The sequence below is a fragment of the Hippocampus guttulatus genome, chromosome 16 (assembly GCF_054856545.1).
Source record: "Hippocampus guttulatus isolate MCC_2025c chromosome 16, RoL_Hgut_1.0, whole genome shotgun sequence".
NCBI classification, from domain to species: domain Eukaryota; kingdom Metazoa; phylum Chordata; class Actinopteri; order Syngnathiformes; family Syngnathidae; genus Hippocampus; species Hippocampus guttulatus.
In genome coordinates this window covers 15,265,018-15,287,301 of record NC_141276.1, presented here as the reverse complement: position 1 = coordinate 15,287,301, position 22,284 = coordinate 15,265,018, and the positions used below count along the sequence as shown (strand labels likewise).

At 42.9% G+C, this 22,284-nt stretch overlaps 1 protein-coding gene across 3 annotated transcripts in view; it reads right to left on the bottom strand.

Annotated features, from left to right (window-relative positions):
• The window catches only part of hoxb3a (homeobox B3a), a 38,604-nt gene that overhangs the window by 6,298 nt on the left and 10,022 nt on the right, over positions 1–22,284 (bottom strand). For 2 of the 3 annotated variants that reach the window (XM_086132464.1, XM_086132466.1), the window contains exons 2-3: positions 13,034–13,103; positions 5,862–6,556 (exon numbers count right to left, since the gene is read on the bottom strand). In XM_086132464.1, the coding sequence (XP_085988590.1) occupies positions 5,862–6,435 (574 nt within the window). In that variant the 5' untranslated portion in view covers positions 6,436–6,556; positions 13,034–13,103. Of the gene's footprint in view, positions 1–5,861; positions 6,557–9,033; positions 9,159–13,033; positions 13,104–22,284 lie in introns of those variants that run through there. The other variant, XM_086132465.1, reaches the window with a different exon arrangement.

Here is a 22,284-nt window from a genome sequence, read left to right as displayed (position 1 = left end):
GCTAGCTTAATTGTTGTGTGTTATCAAGAAAAACTTTTTTTTAAAAAGTTTCTGTCACATAAACAAAATTCACACGAATAAAGATGTTTTGTTTTGTAAAGATGCCACTTTAGGCATATGGACATTGGTTTTTTTTTTTTTTGGTTCAACAAAGAGGAACAGAGACAGGGGAAGCACGAACACGCACACAATATTAGAAAAGGCAAGCAACCAATCAACAAATTTCAGCAGAAAGTGAGTGGACTTTGACAAACTTGACCTGACAGGAAGCTGACAAACCACTGAACATGTACGCCAAAGTGCTGCATGCACTGAGCCCAAACCACATTTTGTCAACAAAGACATCAGCCAGCTTTGGTCACTGGAATGCTACGCCCCACCACACACCTACGTCTTGTATTGAGGATACATGCACATGTCCAACTTTTAACTTGACTCACTGCCCTCACATTTGTGCAACCCAGATCCGATACATGTCACTAACCACACAAGAAAAAAAAACAACTTTACTCATCACTTATTATATATTGGAGTATTTATCCTGCTCATTTAAAAATCAATCTATCCGTCCTTTTATTTTTTTTTATCCTCATTCGAGTCATGGGTATGCTGGAATCTATCCCAGGTGACTTTATGCGTGAGGAGTGATACATCCTGGACTGGTTGCCAGCCAATCACAGGGCACCTATAGACAAACAACAATTCACACTCTCATGCACACCGAAGAAAAATGTTTTCAATTAACTTAACATGACTGTTTTTGAAAAGGTGGGAGGAAAACAGAGTAGTGGCAGAAAACCCACACAGGCACAGGGAGAACATGTGAGCTCCACACAGGAAGGGCAGGATACGAACCCATGACCTCGGAACTGTGAGACAGATGTATATACTGTATATATATATATATATATATACAGTATATATATATATATAATTTCCTCGTCTCACCCCCCCTCGGGTGGTGTCCGTCCCTCATTCAGCTCGGGTCCTCTACCAGAGGCCAGGAAGCTTGAGGGTTCTGCGCAGTATCCTTGCTGTTCCCAGCACTGCACATTTCTGGACTGAGATGTCCGATGTTGTTCCCGGGATCTGTTGCAACCACTCATCTAGTTTGGGGGTCACTGCCCCGAGTGCTCCGACCACCACAGGCATGACTGTCACCTTTAGCTTCCAGCCCTTGGTATTTCTCGAGTTTCTCGTGTTCCTTCTTTCTGATGTTTCCATCACTTGGGACCGCTACATCCACTACAACGGCTTTCCTCTGCCCTTTATCTATGATCACGATATCTGGTTGGTTCGCCATTACCATCTTGTCAGTCTGGATCTGGAAGTCCCACAGGATCTTCGCTCTGTCATTCTCCACCACCTTCGGAGGTGTTTCCCATTTTGACTTTGGGGTTTCCAGTCCATACTCTGCACAGATGTTTCGGTAGACTATGCCAGCCACCTGGTTATGGCGTTCCATGTAGGCTTTCCCTACCAGCATCTTACACCCTGCAGTTATGTGTTGGATCGTCTCAGGTGCCTCTTTGCACAACCTACACCTTGGGTCTTGTCTGGTGTGGTATATCTGGGCCTCAATGGCTCTGGTGCTCAGGGCCTGCTCCTGAGCAGCTAGGATGAGTGCCTCTGTGCTGTCCTTCAGGCCAGCCCTCTCGAGCCACTGATAGGACTTCTTGAGATCGGCCACTTCAGTTATGGTCCGGTGGTACATCCCGTGTAGGGGCTTGTCCTCCCATGATGGTCCCTCTTCCAGCGCCTCATCTTCTGTTCCCCATTGTCTGAGACATTCTCTGAGTACGTCATCCGTTGGAGCCTTCTCCTTGATGTATTCATGGAGCTTGGATGTTTCATCCTGGACAGTGGCTCTCACACTCACTAGTCCCCGGCCTCCTTCCTTTCGGCTTGCGTACAGTCTCAGGGTGCTGGATTTGGGATGGAACCCTCCATGCATGGTTAGGAGCTTTCGGGTCTTAACGTCCGTGGTCTGAATCTCTTCCTTTGGCCACCTTATTATTCCTGCAGGGTATCTGATCACTGGCAGGGCATAGCTGTTTATTGCCTGGGTCTTATTCTTGCCATTGAGCTGGCTTCTTAGGACTTGCCTCACTCGCTGGAGGTATTTGGCCGTAGCCGCTTTCCTTGTTGCCAGTTCAAGGTTGCCATTGGCTTGTGGTATACCGAGGTACTTGTAGCTGTCCTCAATGTCTGCTATTGTTCCTTCAGGGAGTGAGACCCCTTCAGTGCGGACTACCTTTCCTCTCTTAGTCACCATCCGACTACATTTCTCAAGCCCGAATGACATCCCGATGTCGCTGCTGTAGATCCTGGTTGTGTGGATCAGGGAGTCTATGTCCCTTTCGCTCTTAGCATACAGCTTTATGTCATCCATGTAGAGGAGGTGACTGATCGTAGCTCCATTTCTGAGGCGGTATCCATAGCCTGTCTTGGTGATTACTTGGCTGAGGGGGTTCAGTCCTATGCAGAACAGCAGTGGGGAGAGTGCATCACCTTGGTATATGCCACATTTGATGGACACTTGGGTAAGTGGCTTGCCATTGCCTTCAAGTGTGGTTTTCCACATCCTCATCGAGTTCGCAACGAAGGCTTTTAGGGTCCTGTTCACCTTATACAACTCCAAGCATTCAGTGATCCATGTATGTGGCATCGAGTCATAGGCTTTCTTGTAATCAATCCAGGCTGTGCACAGGTTGGTACGTCGGGACCTGCAGTCTTGTGCAACAGTTCTGTCAACCAGGAGCTGATGTTTGGCTCCTCTGGTATCTCTACCAATGCCCTTCTGTGCTTCGCCCATGTATTGATCCATGTGTCGACTTATCTTAGCCGCAATGATGCCTGACATGAGCTTCCATGTTGTGGATAGACAGGTTATTGGCCGATAGTTGGATGAGACTGCACCCTTTGAGGGATCCTTCATGATCAGGATCGTTCACCCTTCGGTTAGCCATCCTGGGTGAGTCCCATCCCTCAGCAGCTGGTTCATTTGTGCTGCTAGGCGCTCATGAAGGGCTGTGAGTTTCTTTAGCCAGTAGGTGTGGACCATGTCCGGGCCTGGTGCTGTCCAGTTCTTCATATCTGAGACTCTTTCCTGTATGTCTGCCACTGTTATGGTAACTGGGTTCTGTTCAGGGAGGTTGCTGTGCTCCTCTCTCAGGGTCACCAGCCATTGTGCACTGCTGTTATGTGCAACCTCCTTCTCCCATATGCCTTTCCAGTACCTTTCAGTTTCCAGTCTCTGTTGTTAGGACCCTGCCACTGAGCGTACACTTTCGCAGGTTGTGTTGCGAACAGCCTGTTTATTCGTCTGGCCTCATTCTCTTTCGTGTACCGCTTTAGGCGGCTGGACAAGGCTTGGAGCCTTTGTTTGGCAGTTTTGAGTGCTTCAGGTATGGTCATCCGGATGTACCTCTCAGGTATCGGCCTTTTCATCACACCTCTCTGGGCCTCCGTCAATTGACTCACATCTTTCCGAGCCGCCTTGATCTTAGCCTCCAACCGTTTTTTCCATGGTGGGTAACGTATCTCATGGCTTCCATGGTTGCCCTTATAGCCAAGCATCTCAAGGATCACTGATGCTGAAGCGTATATCAGCTCATTGGTTTCCGTGATCGTTACGGTCAGGATCGCCCTCAGTGCTGCATTCACACTTTCCATGAGACTTTCAGGTGGTACTTCACATAGCCGTTGTAATCGGTTTCTAGGTTGCCCAGCTTTCATTCTCGCCATGATCTTAGCTTTCAGGTCAGTTGCTCCCTCGCTCAGTATTTCATTCATTGGGGCTGGCCTCCCAATCTCATCATCTGCATTCATTGGGGCTTGCCTCCCAATCTCTGGTATGACCTCCTCCTCTGATCTGGCAGCCTGGGGCCCTTCACTATGGAACCTGCGTTGTACCTCATCAATCTCAAGTTGTGACAGCAGTTGCCGTTTGTGGATGTTGGAACACTGAGCTACTAGTTGTTTCGTGGTCAACCGTGACTGTGGGTTTCGAAGTAACCATTTAGCCCACATTCTCTGCATGTAACCCCTCTGACTAGGGTTGCTTGAGTAGTAGCATTCCAACTGGCGCAGACCTTGTTTGGCCGGGCGACGTCTGAGCCGGCATGTCATTCATTTTATTGTCTCTCATCATTGTATGAGGTAGGCATTAGCGTGAAGGATCTTGCCCAAGGACCCACACTGGATGGTGTTATGTGCTCATTATTTTTTGCCCCAAGCGGGATTCGAACCACCGTCTCCCGTATGCCAAAACCGATGCCTTACCAACTGAGCTATCCAGCCGCTACATATTTATATATATATACTGTATGTGTGTGTGTCTGTGTGATATAACCGGATTTAAAAGTGACAGTCCTCTTATTTGAGTACATTTTTTTTGTCTGCATTCTTAGGTAGGGGTACTGTGCAGGCAGAGCATAGTATCCCCTGATATTAGTTGTCAGCACTTGATAACAGTGGCAGTTATTAAGAGACAGAGGCCCTGCTACTGGTTGTGGGCAGCTAAATTGCATCTTGGCCGCAAAGACAAAAAGCCCCTGCAGCAATCACAGCAGCAGAAAGACTGTGAGCACAAATCATGCTGAGGTGGCCTTCAATTCCCTTATTACCTTATTTTCTGTCAAATAATTATATTATTATTATATGTTTTATGTTCAATAAACAAACAAACAAACAAACAAACAAACAATTCACATTGAGTTCATTTAAATACCACATTACTGGAATGGATAATGCTTTTTGCAAGAGAGGGACATCGTTTAGGAACATGTTGATTGACAGAGTAAGCTGGCAGGCTTGTTAAAGGGTGTGTATATTTTCCGATTCAGAGTCTCGCAATTTGGCAATGGTATGTTATGAAATGTAAAAAAAATATATCATAAAACTGGGCTACAAATTTTAACCTTTTTTTTTCAGAGATTCCACTAAACTTTTCTCGATTAATTTTTCACATCAATTCCAAATCTGCCCTCATTTTTTTTCTCGAGATCATGGGTGTCAAACTCATTTTTGTCGCGGGCCAGATTTCTGTTAGTTTGGAAGGCCGTTACCGTATGACTGAAACCATATAAAGAAGTCAGAAATAACAGTTTTTCCCCCTATTGTTTAAGAAATTGCAATGAGGGGTTTGATAACAAGAAAATGCTTACTGTATCACTCTTACTTATTTCGAATGAAAGTTTGAAATTTTGGTAGCGATTTTAGGAAGCATCATGAAATTTGACATCTTTAATTTGCTTTCGCGGGCCACATAAAATGATGTGGCGGGCCAGATCTGGCCCCCGAACCTTGATTTTGACACCTCTGCTCTCAAACATCAGGTTTTCATAGTAATAATGACAATATAATAGTAATAATATAATATGTAGTATAGTATTTTATTGAGAAATATTTATGAATTAAGGATTAGGTTCAGCTACAGGTGGATTTTTTTTTCAGAAACCGCAAAGCTATTAATTACAACATATGATAAAATCAGTGTTGTGCAAGCTTTTATAGGTCAAACTTAAGGACGCGTTTTAAATCAGCATTAAAAAACGTTTCGGAACACATAAAGGCATCTCTGATTAAAATTTGCTGTTGAGCTGCGTAATTAACTTAATTGAGTGTTTTTTTAATTATCATTGTATTCTTTTTCTAGATATGTTTGAATAAATATTGCCATTATAATAAAGAATTGAAAGGAAATGTGGTGATGGGGAAACAAAGAAAAAATGGGGGCAAAAGGTATTTTAGAGTATGGAAAAATTTGATGAAAGTAGCATTGGAAGACCAGAAGAGATCCAATTCTTTGGTCGCCGACTTGGCGGAGTTGAACAATAAAAAAGATGGGTAAAACACACCATTGCCCGAGTTGTTGCTGGGTGAACAGTTTTTCTGCTTGGTCGCTTGGCGGGACTCCTTCATCCAGGGAAATATCTGCTTGGCCAAAGTTGGGTTGGAGGGCAGCGAAGAGGAGGAGGAAGAAGTGGAGGATGACGTCGAGGAGGAGGAATTTGATGACCTGCTGGGGCCTGATTTGGGGACTGACGAGGCACCAGCACTGCCCCCTGGCTGCTGAGCGACGGTACTTTCATCGCTTGGATTGGGGGCCAAAGGTGGGGAGACTTGGGAGCCAGTGAGCTGCTCAGGAGGCAGGGTGGGCCTCATGCAGCTGCCATTCAGCTCCTTGTTTTTGGCGAGCTGTTGCTGCTGCTGGTGCCCACCGCTCCCACCCAGTGTCTGCAAAGAGCAGGCAGATCGGTGGTAAGAGTCAACATCCAGATGGGTTGCCGACTGGAAGATTGGCTGATGATGAGACCCTGGGACTTCATAGCCCCCAAAGCCGTTGGCAGGTGCAGTTGCTGCCCCCTGCACCTGATAAGAAGCGTAGCCACCAAAAAGAGTTGAGTTGTCGTAGTATGTTGTCTTCTGCATGTCTGGGAAAGGCGGCAATGTCTTCTTTAGCTCCGGCCCTTGTTGAGAACCACTGCCGGAAGACCATTTGGCACCAGGGGTCACGTGACGGTGTCTCTCAAATGGCCCCCTGCAATCTGACCTAAAAGGTTAGGAAAAGCAGAAACAAGAAATGAGAGAGATAAATCCATCTTCTGCCACTGAAAGGCGCCATGACATGAATAGAAACCGGCGCTTTTCTTCCCTCACCTCCTGCCCCCCTCCCTTCTGAGCCTGAGCACAGACTGCAGATGCTCTTGTGGAGGGGGCATAAGGAGGGCAGACCTCTTTCTTTACACACACACACACACACACACACACACACACACACACACACACACACACACACACACACACACACACACACACATCAAAGAAAGACATACATACACGTACTGTATGTAGTCTGCGACTAAAAGTTCAAAACAGGGTGGCAGTAATGAATGCGCAAGGAGGAAAATGGAGTGCAGTGTTTGTGAAATAACATTGTAATAACATGAGCAAGTACATGAAAACTAATAATTGCATAATTACCTATTACATTCAAATAAACAACCCCTGTGTTTTTATCGCTTAATATGAGGCACATTATTTGCTATGGACGCATTTCCTTGCATTGTTTCAGTGTTTGCAAATCCAGTTGTGCGTGCGTGCGTGCGTGCGTGTGCTCGTGCGTGCGCATGTGTGTTTTAGATAAGGTATATCCCAGCATCTCTGTTGTCAGTCATAATGACCGAGACATTTTTTGAAACATCTGAGGGAAATTGGTCACTCTGTAGGCTGTGTTTTAAGGTGACTAATGCCGGTAGCCATTTCTGTCAGTGTAGTATTATATTTGAGGCTTGACTCTTGGCTCGTTGTTGCTAAAGGCTGTCATTGTCACACTTAAACAAAACTGAACGTGAATGTGGTAGATAGATAGATAGATAGATAGATAGATAGATAGATAGATAGATAGATAGATAGATAGATAGATAGATAGACAGATAGACAGATAGACAGATAGATAGATAGATAGATAGATAGATAGATAGATAGATAGACAGATAGACAGATAGACAGATAGATAGATAGATAGATAGATAACATCTGAGAACACCTGGCATTTGTTCCGCCCCTGGAGTTTAACATTTTAACGGAGGGATGTATTTTAAGGATGCTCGTCCTTCTTCTCACGGAATAATAGAGAAAGCGCATGTATTATGCTTCAAATTCGAGTCATGTTTCATAACAATGGCTCTGTTGCTAATAGCCATTCGTTTTGCCACGTGACAAATTTTCTGTACAAAAAAAACCGTACAGTAAATTATTCGGATTTAAATAAATAGCCTATATTTAAACAAAGAAACAAAGAGGGAATTAATCTTTATCTCCCTAGAATTCAAAATTATGAAGAACATAATCAAACTAAATTAAGGAATACGTTTTCCCACATGTTTAAACCTCACACATGTTTTGAAATTATCATTATTTGTATGTTTTTTATTTATCGGAGATGACACAGTCCAGCTCCACTCCAGCTCTCAGCACGTCACACATGTCAGCCATTTATCTTCCGCTAGACAAGCTGGAATCCTAATTATTTACTCTGAGGAATAGTCGCAAGCAAACGGGGGGAGAAAAAAAGAAGAGAGCGAGACCATGGCAGTGAGGGTAGGAGGACTAGGTTATTGAATCATAGCTGTTTCGCGATTAAAACGGGCCACGTAATGTCTTCGCCCCTGGCTTGTAAGGGCTACAGCTTCATACAATCAACAACTTTCTTCGACGTCTCCTCCGAATAATGCACTCCAAGTGACACAGGCACCCCAACAAAAACAAGAGAGAGAGAAACGGAGGGAGAGGTTGGCCCTTGGTGTCCAGTGACTGCTTCATCCTGTGATATAAAATTACAAATGGCGCCTGCCGTGACGCATCATGCCAGCTGGGAGACAGGAATCATATATATATATTTTTTTTTTTTAACAATAGGAAATGCTTATAAAATAGAACAAAAACGGGGGTAACTCTATTTCGTACGTAAACAATACGCCGATCGGTGTTGTGGCCATGCGGTGTATGCAATTGACGTGCCGTAAATCACAGTTAAAAGAAACACATTTTGGGGGGAACACCCAAGCACGCACAAATAAATACATACATAAATAAATAAATAGGTGGATAAATAAATCACGAGGAACCTTGAAAAAAAGAAGAGAAGTTATATGAATCGAAAGTGTCAGCTTTTGTTTATTTCTTTAAAATAAATAAACAAAGCAATAAATAAATAGATAAATAAATAACGTCGGAAGAAGTGAGGGAGTGGATGATAAATACGAAAAAGAGAACGAAGGGGCTTGCCGAATAAGGTGGAGGGGAGGGGGTCGGAGGTGAGGGGGAGGGTGCTCTATTAGACAGTTTAAAGCATAGTGAACTTTAAAGCATAGTGAACTCTTGTTGAACCAGCATTGGAAGTCACGCGAGTCATAAATAACGAGCCAGCCCCAAAACTGCACGATGCGTAAACACATGATATTTCTGTTCTGTTGTTCGAGCTCGTGCATTAGCGCCTGGCCTGCCCGCTGGTGGGGGCATGCTTACCTTTATTAGCACCGGCGGTCCCGGTACAATCTCGACAGGACCCAGCAAGATCGCATCGCAGGTGAGTCGTCACTGGGACATCTCATTAATCATTTTAAAATAATGAAATGAAGGAAGAATCCTGGCGTTTTCCGGTCTTCACGTATTTTCTGCGCAAGCTGCCGCGAGGTTTTCTCGCCTAGCGGGCGTCTGTTTGCAGCCGCCACCACCGCCGCCACAGCACCACCACCACCTCCAGGCGCCAGCGGCCGCGGACGGCGGCAAGGTGGACGCCGTGTGACATGAACGGTCAGCGGATGAGAGAGGTGGACAAATTCAAGACTTCCGTGGTGGAAGGGGGTCGGTATACAGGTGGAATATGCGGACGGGGTCTGATAGCCTCCCGACAGGCTATAGCTAGCTCACAAGCTGAACGATCTTACCGGGAGCTCGCCTGCTGCCTGCTCCAGACCCCCCCCCCCCCCCCCCCCCCCACCCCACCTCCCCCGATCCCCTCCACTCCACTACCAGCCTGCCTGCCTGCCTGCCTGTCTGCTTGCACCGCTGCTGGTTGATAACAATGGCTCAAATGTCTTTCTTTTTCAGTATGTATCGCGCATCGGACCTCCCAACACAGACACCCAAAGCAACACAAATACGAGACCGTTAATGATTCATCTATCATGGTTTTTCGTCGTCGTCTGGCTTCCTTTCTTCTGTATCCTCAATATCTCACTACACGAAGATCTTGGATCTGTGCTCCAGATTGACGCTTACAGGATCGCGCTATAGTGGTTATTTACCCAATTAAATTATCGATATATTTTTGTTGACCCTCGGTTAGGAGCGCGTATTTCTGAACTCAATCTATGAATGTGTATGGTATATCTCCAAGTCCCCACCGTATAGCTCAACTTCGCTCACACAAAATGTGAATTCATACCCTCGCAAAATATCATGTCATTTCATCTGGTTCCATGAACGACGACAGATTTCGCATCCCGTGGACACGCAACTTTAAGGCTCGAATGAATAAACATTCAGCGGTAATAATTACTTCTCTGAATATTAATTAAAAAAAGATTGCTTGCGGGTAAAGATAGTTTGCGCAATGCCTTTTTTAAACTGGTCTGTAAATGCAACAAAGGCAGCAGGGAACGCGTTCATCTTTTAAAATCTACGCAGTTAGTCATGCTATAGAAAAACGCAATCTAATTAAATACATTTAAGAAATGCACGAGCTGTCGTCCAGCTGCCATATTATCGCATTTCAACCGTCATTTGAATTGATGTATTATTTTAATTTCTTTTTACTTTTTTTTTAGCAAATAGTCAAAATAACGAATCAATGGCATACTTACGACATATGACGCAACATCTACATACGCTGAGAAAATGACAAAATTTACACACTACACTTGTGTTGCTGAGCATCCATATCCATTTGTTGTTCACAAATGGTTGCTCTACGGGCTAGCGCATCCTTGCAGTGGAAATCGAGTCAAAAAAACGTTATGTTTTACGTGGCCCCAATCCAAACACGGCATTCTTATTATTATTGTGTTATGGAATATGAATTAAGCGGCAAAATCCACCTGTTTTAGTAATCTAAGGGGGCGGCCATTTTGACACTTGCTTTTGACTGAAAATGACATCACAGTTCACGGCCTCGGAAACAACCAATCATGGCTCAGTTTGTAAAAGCTACGTCACCAAATTCAGAAAGGGGGTGTCCTCTTCATTCCACAAACGCAATATTAAGTTTAATCAGGATGTGGCGTTTAAGACTAGCGGGGGTGCATAGAACATATTTTAAAACATGACTTGACTTCTCCTTAAATCGGGATAGTGACAGTCCGTTTTGGTTGACAAAGAATGTGACTTTTTGGTTGTTGTATGCACACAGACAGGCAAAGTTACTAATAAATTAATCGTCTGTTGTATGCCACTGGAAACTACTGCAAGTCCGAATTTTGAGATACAGCGTGTGTATTGAATCACAAATGGCCTTAATCTTGTGTGGCATTATCTATGTTTTGGTTTGAGCATTCACGTGACATTGGAATGTAGCTGTGATAATTGTGAAGTTGTTTGTGGTGATTTATTTGCTCGTGTTTGGTGACTCGGAAGCAATAAAAAAAGCACTCGAGGGTTTACAGGAACCCTCTTCCTCTCGCACTTTTGGAGAGTGTGCACTTCATTCATTTGCATTTCTAATATTCAATGTTTATAATCCGTTTGTCCATCCATCCACCCGTCCCATCGTTCGTCCATCTACGTCTTTATCCATCTATCCATTTTCTATAATGCTTAATATGTTCAGGATCGTGTGGAGATGGAACCGATCCCAATTGACATTGGGCGAAAGACTACACCCGGGATTGGTCGCCAGTTAATCACAGGGCACATGTAGAGACAAACAAACGTTGACACTCACATTCAGGTCATCAGTGAGTGGGCAAAATATCCTCTTCTACAGTACAATTAGTAAAAGTGGGGACAAAGTTTTGAATCAAAAATAACAGCGCCAAAACGAATGAGTTCAAAAATAAGGACACCCACACGTTGCCACAGAATATAGCAGTTAGCATTCGCTGCGAAGAGAATCTCACAGTCTGCTCAGCCTCAGACTCCACTGCGTGGTTTATTTTCAATTCCCCTCGCCCTCTCTCTCTCTCTCTCTCTCTCTCTCTCTCTCTCTCTCTCTCTCTCTCTCTCTCTCGCTCTCTTTCTCTCTCGTTCACTCGCTCTCAGTCTCTCTCTCACTCTGTCTTTCTCTCCCACTCTCGCTCGCGCTCTCTATCGCTCCCTCTCTCTCTCTTTTTTTTTATCATGCAGGGCGTTTGGACGAACGTAAGATTTATGAGATCTCTCGCTTGCGTGTGAAAATGTAGAGCGAGTTAAAAGCAGATCACAGTCGTTGTTGGCGGTTAAAAAGTGAGGAAGAGCTCCGTGTAGGTGGAAAAGGGTGGGAGCCGAAAATGTGCAAGTCTGCAACGTTTTTATTCAACGCAGTCTTTTGTGTCAGGGATCTGCTAAGACCACGTTACTCATTAACCAAACGTATAATCAGCGTTTTTTTTCTACAACGCGCAACAGCGTGGGGGAGAGACGTGCACCCCGAGGGGATTTACTTGCGCGCCATTGTGAAGTCGCGCCACTGATTGCGAAGAATGGCGCTTGATTTTTGTATTTTTCTTGGATAATTCAATGTTAGAGTGGCGGATCCAACATTTCAGATTGCCTAAGGATTGTTTTTTTTTTCCTCTCAAGACCTCACACAAGGAGATGCATCGAGATGTGATTTTAAAAACTTTTGAATATACATCGATTGAAAGGGCTATAAATGCCAAAATACCCCGTTCAAATTTGGCTTGCTATAGCACAGAAATAGTTTATTGAGTTCCTATTTGAGCGAAGTTATGATCCCCGTGCTGAAACGTCATTTTAATGTCGGTTACTGCTGGAATACAATTCATGCTTTTACAGTGATTACAAGGGTCTGTTTTATTAGTCAACTGATGTACACACGAGCTCGCTTGTTTCCTGTTGTATTTATGTCACGCTTATGTATCCGCACAAGCCATTATAACATTTAACCTCTTTGAATGTACGAATGCAAACATTGAATCCGGATATCTTTATACACTGTATTATATTACTTATTTCATAGTATCTATATTTACATGAATCATATCTTGCAATCAGGAGCTATTAATGTTTGAAGTCACTTTAACATGTATATACATATATATATATATATATATATATATATATATATATATATATATATATATATATATATACTGTATATATATATGAATAAATTTGAAAAGACATATTTACATTTGATTTTTTTTTTTTTTTTTTTTTTTTTTTTTTTTACATTTTCAACATCCAGTCATCCCGCAAATCGAAATCTCTCTCCGAATCACTTATGGCTCACATACATGCACACAGTTATAGTCCCAAGTGATGAACTTTGAGAAAAAAAAAGACAAAAATACAGCGTGAAACTCACCGAGAGAGTTTCTTCTATGTCCTGGTGTATCGATGGAAAAGGGCAGCCTCCACAAATCTCCTAAGATCTCCTGGTGTTGGAGGCAGAGAATGGAGAAATAGAGGAAGGGGGAAAAATATGGCATCATAAGGTCTTGCAAATCCAATAGAGAACAAAAACCTTGCGTACTAATGGACAGATATCCTGACCTTAAACGATTGCCCACTGTCATATCCCGGAACCAAGCAACATGAGCACATATTGCTGCACTCAGTACTGAAGTGGACTTTATTGATTGTGAACGTTGTATTAATTACATGAAACAAGTGACGCATGTTTAAAAATGTCTCATCGAAAATGCAGGTTCTATATATATATATATATATATTCCAATTCGTTTTGTCAAAACATTCTATATTGGTTAATTAAATAAATAAAAATAAAATAATAACAACAGTGATTTAGAATTATTTCTCAATCCCAGTCAGGTCTTCGATGTGGAGATATCAGATTCGGGTAGGGTGGTCCAGCTGCTTCCAAGCAGATACGCATCCACAGAGGCCATAAATAACGTCACCATTCTTGGGGCTCGAGGCATAAACGAGCGGGCAAATTTACGTTCTCCTCGTTTTTGTAACGCCTCGTGGTGGTCCAACTCGGTGAAAAGCGATCATTTTGGTGTTAATTTTGTACGAATGTTTATTAATTGTACAGGATTGCCTACGCCGCGATTTTACATTGCAAATGTAAGTGATGGGATAAAATGACGGTTCCACGCCGCCTGGAATTTGGCTCCTGACAGCGTTTCCAAAAGTGATCAATCAAAAGCGAGGCTTTTTCTACATTCATGGTACCAGCACCACTCTACAACCACTTCTGCAAGTCCCTACCTCCACCTAAAAGTTATTTATTGTTTCCGCCCATGCACTCACGCACAGCTCTGGCTGTCGTCCATCTCCATCGAATCATCAGCCGGGCTTTCTTCACAGTGTGTCCCCACACTTAGCCCCTTTGGTACGCTACAAACTTGGAAACACGAAGCGAGCCGCATGTGCGAGTGGAGAAGTCAAAAGTTGTCCAGAGAATGATGGAGACCCGATTACCTTAGCTAGCTAGCATGTAGGCCGAGACAAAGGATATAAGGAGGCCGCCTCCGCAATCACAGAATAGCTGATGAGCCAACATTTAAGCAAAATAGGGCACCGAGGCTTTCGTATGCCTGTTCAAAAAAACACATTTGAATAGATTTTATTCGTAAAGTAACTGTTAGCAACTTTTATAGCGAATGTGGCGTCGTTTTATTTTTCCAGCAAGCTTTTCCTATATACGTTCTATCTAAAACCGATCCGGTATGTTGTGTAATCACATTTTTCCCGTAGCACGAAATATTGAACGATTGTAGGAGTTGTTGTTTTATCGAATAGCTTGGCTTGGATTTAATTATTTCCCGAAAAAGGGATACTTCCCCTATGTACGCCATTTGCGGTATTTGTTAAAAGTTAATATTTTGCGCAAAATTAATTCGATACTCTCATTATTTTTATGGACATTAAATAACTTTAAAGCGATTTAAAAATAATATAACTACCCGCCATGTTCATTAAACAGGTCACTTGATAACTATCGCAGGACGTATCGGATTCGACTGCACAATGATAGCTATGCCGCGTGTGTCGTCAATCCTGAAAGAATGAAGCCATATATCTGGTCAACCACTTGGAAATGCCATGCATTATGGCTTTTTTTGTGGGTGCGTGTGCTCTTCGTTGTCAAATTTGTGTCTCTTGTCCAGCAGTAAGTTTGCACAAGTGCACGCGTTAGTTAGACCCATCGTAAACTACTCGTATGTTGAAAATGTTGTCGTAAAAGGGAAATATATCATGATATTGGTGTATTTTTCAGCTCTGGTGTGTTTTTCCAAGCTAAACGAATCAATTACTAGCACTAATAGTAAATTGAATAAGCCTTCCTTTAATTCCCTATAATTTTAATTACATTTGAAAATGACGTAATCGATCCACCTTGACGTAATTATATTGGGCTACCGATAACTATTTATTAATAAGCGACCACAAGTTAAGTCAGTGTATACAGTTCCTCCTCCAAAGCAACATTTCTCATCAAGTCTATTTGAAATTTTTGTTCAGGTTTAATGAGGTTGAACAGTCATGCAGCATCACCACTCTGACTAGACACACTGACACACTAAATGGGAAGCGACGACAAGCCTTGCATTGTGATACATTTCTATCTCCTTCCTTCTTCCTCCTGCAGGCAGATGACACAAAAGCGCAACATTTCAACACTGCTTTCACATCACTCCTTCTGTCAGTTTGCTCCACTACATTTTTGGTTGTAACTCAAAGCTGTATAGTTTGTTGCTCTTGCATTAGTATGGTATGCTATTCCAATCTTTCCATTACTTGATACCTGCTGTTTGTGATTAATAGAGACACATCATTCTGACAAATTTCTATATCGAAATATATACACATTTTGTGAAATTATGCTGTAACAAAATCTAATGTGGGATGTAGCTATGAGACTACTGATCAGGAATCTCATTACAAATGCAAATTCTACAGCAACACACGACAGGCAACTTGAAAAATCAGCACTTGAATTGAAGCGTGTTTGATAAAATGTCATCTTTCAAACTCGACTTCTCAGAGATAAATTTCACGTCACACAACAATGGCAGTGCCCATTGTGGATGCAAACACACATTAAAAGATTATGTTTAGCCTACTATAATTTTGGGTTATTGGTATGTAATCCAAGGGAACTTGTGAAGTTCAATTGTTAAAGCCAAACAGACTCAATGGCATAATTTGGTCAAACCTCAAAGTGAAGGAAGGGACCAACAAAAAAACTTTTTCTTTCAGCAGATACACGCTCAGCATCTTCAAACACATAATATACCCCGCTCATGCTAAACACGTTTGTCAAAGTCTTGAGCAATGTTTTTACTCAGAAGTTCCATGTTACGTATTTACTCCTTCCTAGTCGTCTAGAATATGGCATTCGCACACATTTAGCAAAAAACTAAGGTTATTTTTGTGACAGGCGCAAATCTAGCACGGTGCAGTGTAAATCTGCCCTGAGGCATGTTAGACCAAGTGTTGGCCATTTCACATACTTGCACAAAACAGCTCAATTAAAGGTATACTAAATTTACTTAGCCATTTTCAGCAGTAAAAAGTAAATATTTTGTCTATAATGAAAGTGATAACTCCATTATTTTTCATGTACATTTAACACTTTTAAAAATGCCTTTTGCCACTTGCTGTCAACTGATAATGACATCACACATGCTCAGGGTTCCGGTAAGAAGCAATCACGGTTCATGTGACGTTAGCAAGATGAGCTTCTTTTTTTTTCTTTTCTTTTTTGTTTTTGTGGGCCTGACAATAGCCGGCCTCATTTCCAACCAATCAAAGGGGCTCCTCACATTCTCTATAAATGTGGCACACTCTCAACTTGCACACAGAGTGCGGAAAAGGATGCTATGATATGTGCATGGCAACCGCATTGTCAGCGCTCTTGTCACTGCAGACAACGTAAGCAGGTACTGAATAATAATAATGTGCTCAGTAAATTGATTTTACATTGATTTGTCGGTTTTGATACCCGCCTATTCATGAATGAAATACGCCTGACAACCACATGTCCACGGACCTTAGAATCTGTCTGCCTGTGCCCCTATCAAATTCACCAAAATCTCGTTAAACTACCTTTGCCACAATCGAGATTTGGTCCAATGTAGGCGTATCCCGTCGACTGAATTTTTGAAGACAAATCTTTGCACCCAGCATGGCGCACAGTTTTCTGCCAAATTGGCAAAGCGCCACAGCAAGCCAGCATTTACACATACACCGTCGATGAAAATAGAGCCCCATGTGTCACCAACTACATTTTTGCATATTGAATCATTTCAACTCGTTTTCGATGACGTACAACAACTCCTCAACTCAGATGGTGACTCAAGTTGCATTTTCCACTCCAAGGATTTTTACATTGCACCTTAGAATGAGCAATCCGTTTACCACCATGTATTTCAAACTACTTTTGCTGTAGGCAAGCGCACAACTCGCCAACAATGGATATTCAACCCATCAGCACCTTCCATTGAAGAAGAGTTAATCTTTATCTGAGGTGCTAATCTTTAACCTCAAACTCAAAAGAAGCCTTGACATGGGGGGGTGGGGGGGATGGAGGGAAAGAGATGGAGAAAGATAGAAAGAGAATGAGTGTGTTGGGGGTTTTAGAGGAGTTAGGATAGGAGTTAAACATGGTCTTGCAGAACACGTGAAGTTTCCGATTCACCGATCGTGTGAAGAATGTAGCAGCACAGCATATATAATAGTTTCCAACATTAAGTATGCAATGATCCAATTTGCTCGTATGAACAGGATATTCAATGAAAAGGAATGTCGTGTAATTTCTAATCATAATAAACACAATAATTTGATCAAAACATTTTTGTGAGTTTATTGCACTTTATGGTTGTGCCAAAAACTGGCTCGGCGAGGACTATATGTGTGATTTTTGGAGCGGGAAGACCATGCAGTTTAATGCGCTAGCACCGAAACAGCATTTTGTTAGGTGCATCTGGTTTCCCATCCTTAGCACTGTAGCCTCACTCAAGTAAATCATCAAGCTGACGATTTGGTGTGTTGCGACTGCTGTCTTCTGAAGAAATATCACATCGAGTGAAGACTAAACTAAAAGCTAAGATTGTCCATAAGCCTCGATACAACATGTTTGAAACTACAATAGCGCTATGAATTTTTCACTTAATTATATTACCATTAACATTATATGACTGATAGATTGATGTATCGGTCATATAATTCATATTCACAACTGCAATGTATTTCCACCAGCGTTTTCCAAAAATTGAAACAACAAAATTGTAATGTGATCAAGTCATGAGGCCCGCTGGCAGATGGGCCAGCGATATTGTCACAGTAAAAGCAGGAGCAAACTGCTACAAGGTCTCCGTGAGGTCAATGGTGCCTGTCCTATTTCACACACCGCCGCATTATTTTGTATAGTTTACCTTCCAAATGTATTACGCACATATATTGCAACTGATCAAGATGTTTCGACAGAAGTGTCCAAAACCAACAAGAACTATAAGGCTATAAACTGCAATTGTTATGCCACGCATAAGAGCCCCTAAAATCTAGCAACGGTCGAACTTGTGACCCCTTCACACTTGGAAGCACATTGCTGAAATTTGAGGATGGACAGAGGGGGGAGACAAACGGAAGACAAGAGTGTGGTGCAAGTTAAGAGTAAACAATCTTTTCACACCATCATAAATCATTGTGCGGCGAGAAATCTATTTTGTTCCCCTTACACCTGGCTGCCAGGTCCCATTTAATGCATCACACACATTCTCTTTCTTCCTCCTCTTCCCTCTTCTTTCTCTCTCGCTCTTTCTCCTTCCTCTTTTTATGGGGGGGATAGAGAGAGAGAGAGAGAGAGAGAGAGAGAGAGAATAGCGAGGCTGCTGACTGTTTGTTACCTATCGTGGGGCATCTGTCTTCATCGAGGGAATCAAGTTTTTGTCCACTAGTGGCGCTTACACGTGGGGACGACGCGTGGACGTCTCAGTGAGCTCCAGAGGAACACTGTCATGCAGCACATTTGGTGACAGCGCGCGTGGGATCGGCATGCTTCGGAAATCCACGCCGGCAGAATAATGAACGAGCATGCAAAACGCAAACGCGTGAGCACAACTTACCTGGATTTGCTTTCGGTGAGGTGATGGTTCCCTCGGATCAAGTCTACCCTGAGGACAATTTGAAAGAAAAGAGAGCACGGTGTTCTCTTTGGGGAAAGCGTGGATGGATTTTCAGTGCGTATTTCAATGCTCAAGCTGCTGGCTGGCATGGCTATTATTCCCAATCGTTCAAAGGCAGATGTGGTCTGCTAAGTCTGGGCCCCTTTTTCTGCTCCCCGAAAAAAAAAAAGACGCGCAGGCGCTCTCTCTGCGTTCTCTTCCTGCACTGCGTTGCGGGGAGATTACCTCGCTTCTTATTCCCAAAGCATTTGTGCACCAACGAGACAAGATGTGATTAAGACTGGGTCTGCTAAAATAAAACGACTACCCCTACTCGTTATATATTCTGTAATATTTTTTTTCTGACATTATCATCCACTTCTTGGCCATTGCACATAGGCTAAGGTTCAGCAAATTGCTACTAACCTGCTTCTCTTTCTTCACATTTCCTGCGGTGGTTTGGACCCTTCGGTTCCGACTTTGCCTATGTGCGAGATGTAGCGAATTGACTCAGTGAACTGTTCCTGAACCAAGGAGCCGACTGAGAGCCACGAGATGCCTAAGCAGTCGGGGTGAAAGGAGGGGGATTCTGGTTCTTGTCCCTATCCAATAGGGCAGTCTGGTTGAGGTGGGCTATGGGGGTCAGTGAGGTTCGTTTTGACCTGCCTGGCTGTCCTGCCTGCACGCGGCCCAGATGTTGGATATTACATGGCGTCAAACTGAGAGCAATCAACAGTGGAACAAGGTGGTGGGGGGGGGGGGGGCATAGCTGTGCACTTTGAGGAAATTATTGCCGTGCTCCTCCAGTGTGCACTTAAAATAGCACTTTCAGAGTAAAGATCCAATGCAGTTAAATACGAAATTTTAGAAAAATAGGGAGAGAGAGGAAGAGTTTACGACCAGGACTAAGAAAAAAAATAAGGGGGGGGGCGGTCAAAAGAATGACCAAATGCTCTTATGCTAGTCGTGAACTCTCACATTTAGCGACTGACCAAATACCATTTTAAAAAGTGTTTAAGTTGAAAGGATATAGTTGCATGCTAAAGAATTGGATCAAAGCGGCTGCTAAAACGCAAAGGGTAAAAGAGGAAAGGAAACGCGCGCTTGATATTGTCAGTGTGTCTTTCTTTGTACGTTTTGTGTATTATCTTCCCACGCGTATAGACTCCCCCCCCCCCCACCGCCACAGAAAAAAAAACACAGACACAACGAGAGCCCAACAAAGATAATAATAATCATAATAATAATTACAATAATAAAATAGAGCAAGATGCAGACTTATATATTTTTAAAAAGAAAAAATAGACTGGTTCATTCAGATTTTAACAAATGTAAACTTTTTACTGAGGGTACTTTGAACTCTTGAATCACTTGCCATGCGCAATTTACGGAGCCTTGTTTTCTCTTGATTTATGTTCGACTGGTTCGAAGTCTGATGACATTTTATCCTTCCCGTTTGTTTTGGTCTATACTTTCTGTACTTCGATCGAATTATCTGTTTTATATTCATTTCACCAAGCAAATGTTTCTGTATTTGAGTCTTAAAAACATTCGCTATATATACAGTATATATATATATATATATATATACATAAGTGTTTTCTAATTATTTACGCATCACATACCTTCCGTGGAATAATTAAACTACGATGCACCTTCGCCCTGACGCGTTTTGTTCTGCGGTTATTAGTTTAACTTCAATCGCCGTCATGTGTTTCACGGCAATTATACCAACTCCCGAACTTGTGATTTGTGGATGCAAGGAGTTGTGAATGGTGATAGACCTTGCGGGGGATTTGATAACCCCCTTAGCCGTTTGGTGGATGAAGTTTCTTCAAATATTTGAACTATTTTACGCGGAGTTGGCACTATCTATCCAGACCAAACACACTTTAAAAGCAGTCACACATAGTGATAAGATAAGACGAGTGAGCTGCCGCGCCGCGGACTCTGGTGTGTGCTTCTAAGTGGAATATGGCATGCACTTGAGTCTAAAATATAAACAAATGAAAAATGCACTGGTATATTTCATATAGCCTGTAATTGTATTCATCAACATCACTCGTGTAGCAAACAAGTAAGCTGTTGAATGATAACATGTAAACGGAGTGCTCTCTTCGCAAATGACGTGAGATATATTTTGCACCGTGGCAGACAGAAGGACTCCAAATTTCAAAAGCCGTGTCTCATGCTCCCATCAATATGTGACGGGAAATTGTGGATCGACTCTAATTCAGTTACAGCGAGGTTTAGACTAATGGGATGGGAGGGGCGGGCGTAGATAGAGAGGAATCCTCTCAAAATGCTAAAAGCAATCCCAGCCGCATTATTATTGTATTGGATTTTATTTGTTCTGTTTGATGTGTTTAATGACGAAATTACGATCGCTGTAAACTCCCAATAATAAAACAACTTGATACTACCCGTTTTGTGCGACTGTTTCTGATTCTTTGCAGAGGAGACGATGCAAAAATACAATCATTTTGCTATGCAATTGAATTAATCCACACATAAACGTGAACTGCTCTTTTTCTTCGCGCATTTGAGTATAGTTTGATTGAGGGTGGGGGAGGGGGTTGAGCAAAAGCAGAGACACGGAGTATCGACATGAATAATGGACAACAGCCTCATCCCCCGTGTAGCCTCGTTTCAAATTTGGGAGTAAACATTCGTTTCGCCACAAAAAAGCACGAGATTGTTGTTTTCGGTCCGTTTTTAACACACGAACAAAACATTACACATGCAGGTCTCGGTCATGCACAGAATGTATTTCTGTATCTTCATTCATTAAAACTCGCGTCCAGTTGGCCATAAGAAGACTTTGTACATCTTTAGGAGTAACTTAATTGGACTCGCTCAGGACTCCCATAGCTATGATGAAGTACATGGCAGCCCAGGCTTCCACCGTGCGTCAAATTTAACCTAATTTTCACTTAATTGCTCACCACAGAAATTCAACACCGAGCTCCAGCTCCTAAGAAAAAGGGGGAAAAAAGCCCTTTGAGCTAATCAAGTGCAGATTTTCAAAAGGCACGCGGCGTGTGGAGAGACATGGGACAAAATGAAGGCATACAAGAAGGATCGAGGGGAGCTGGTGGGGAGAGAATTGGAGATCCAAGAGAGGAGCCAATCTCCGCTGCTCTCCAGTGTATCATCGCTCCATCGGCCGTCATTTCCTCCACAGCATCCCTTCACGATTTATCGCGTGCAACGCCATAAACAACAGCACACCCCTAACAAACATACAATGGCAGGCGCGGCCGCACGCTGACACCCAGCTTCACTATAAATCAAGAGAAGTAGCTGGCTGCTGGCTGACAGGGAGAAAAAGCAGAGGGAGAGAGAGAGAGAGAAAGAGAGAGAGATGATGTGAGGGGAAAGGCAGAGAGGGAGGGATGGACAGAGAGAGCAATGCAGAGGCAGACAGGAAGTGATGGGAGGAAGATGGAGAAGAATCTAAAAGTGCTTCTGAAGATATAAA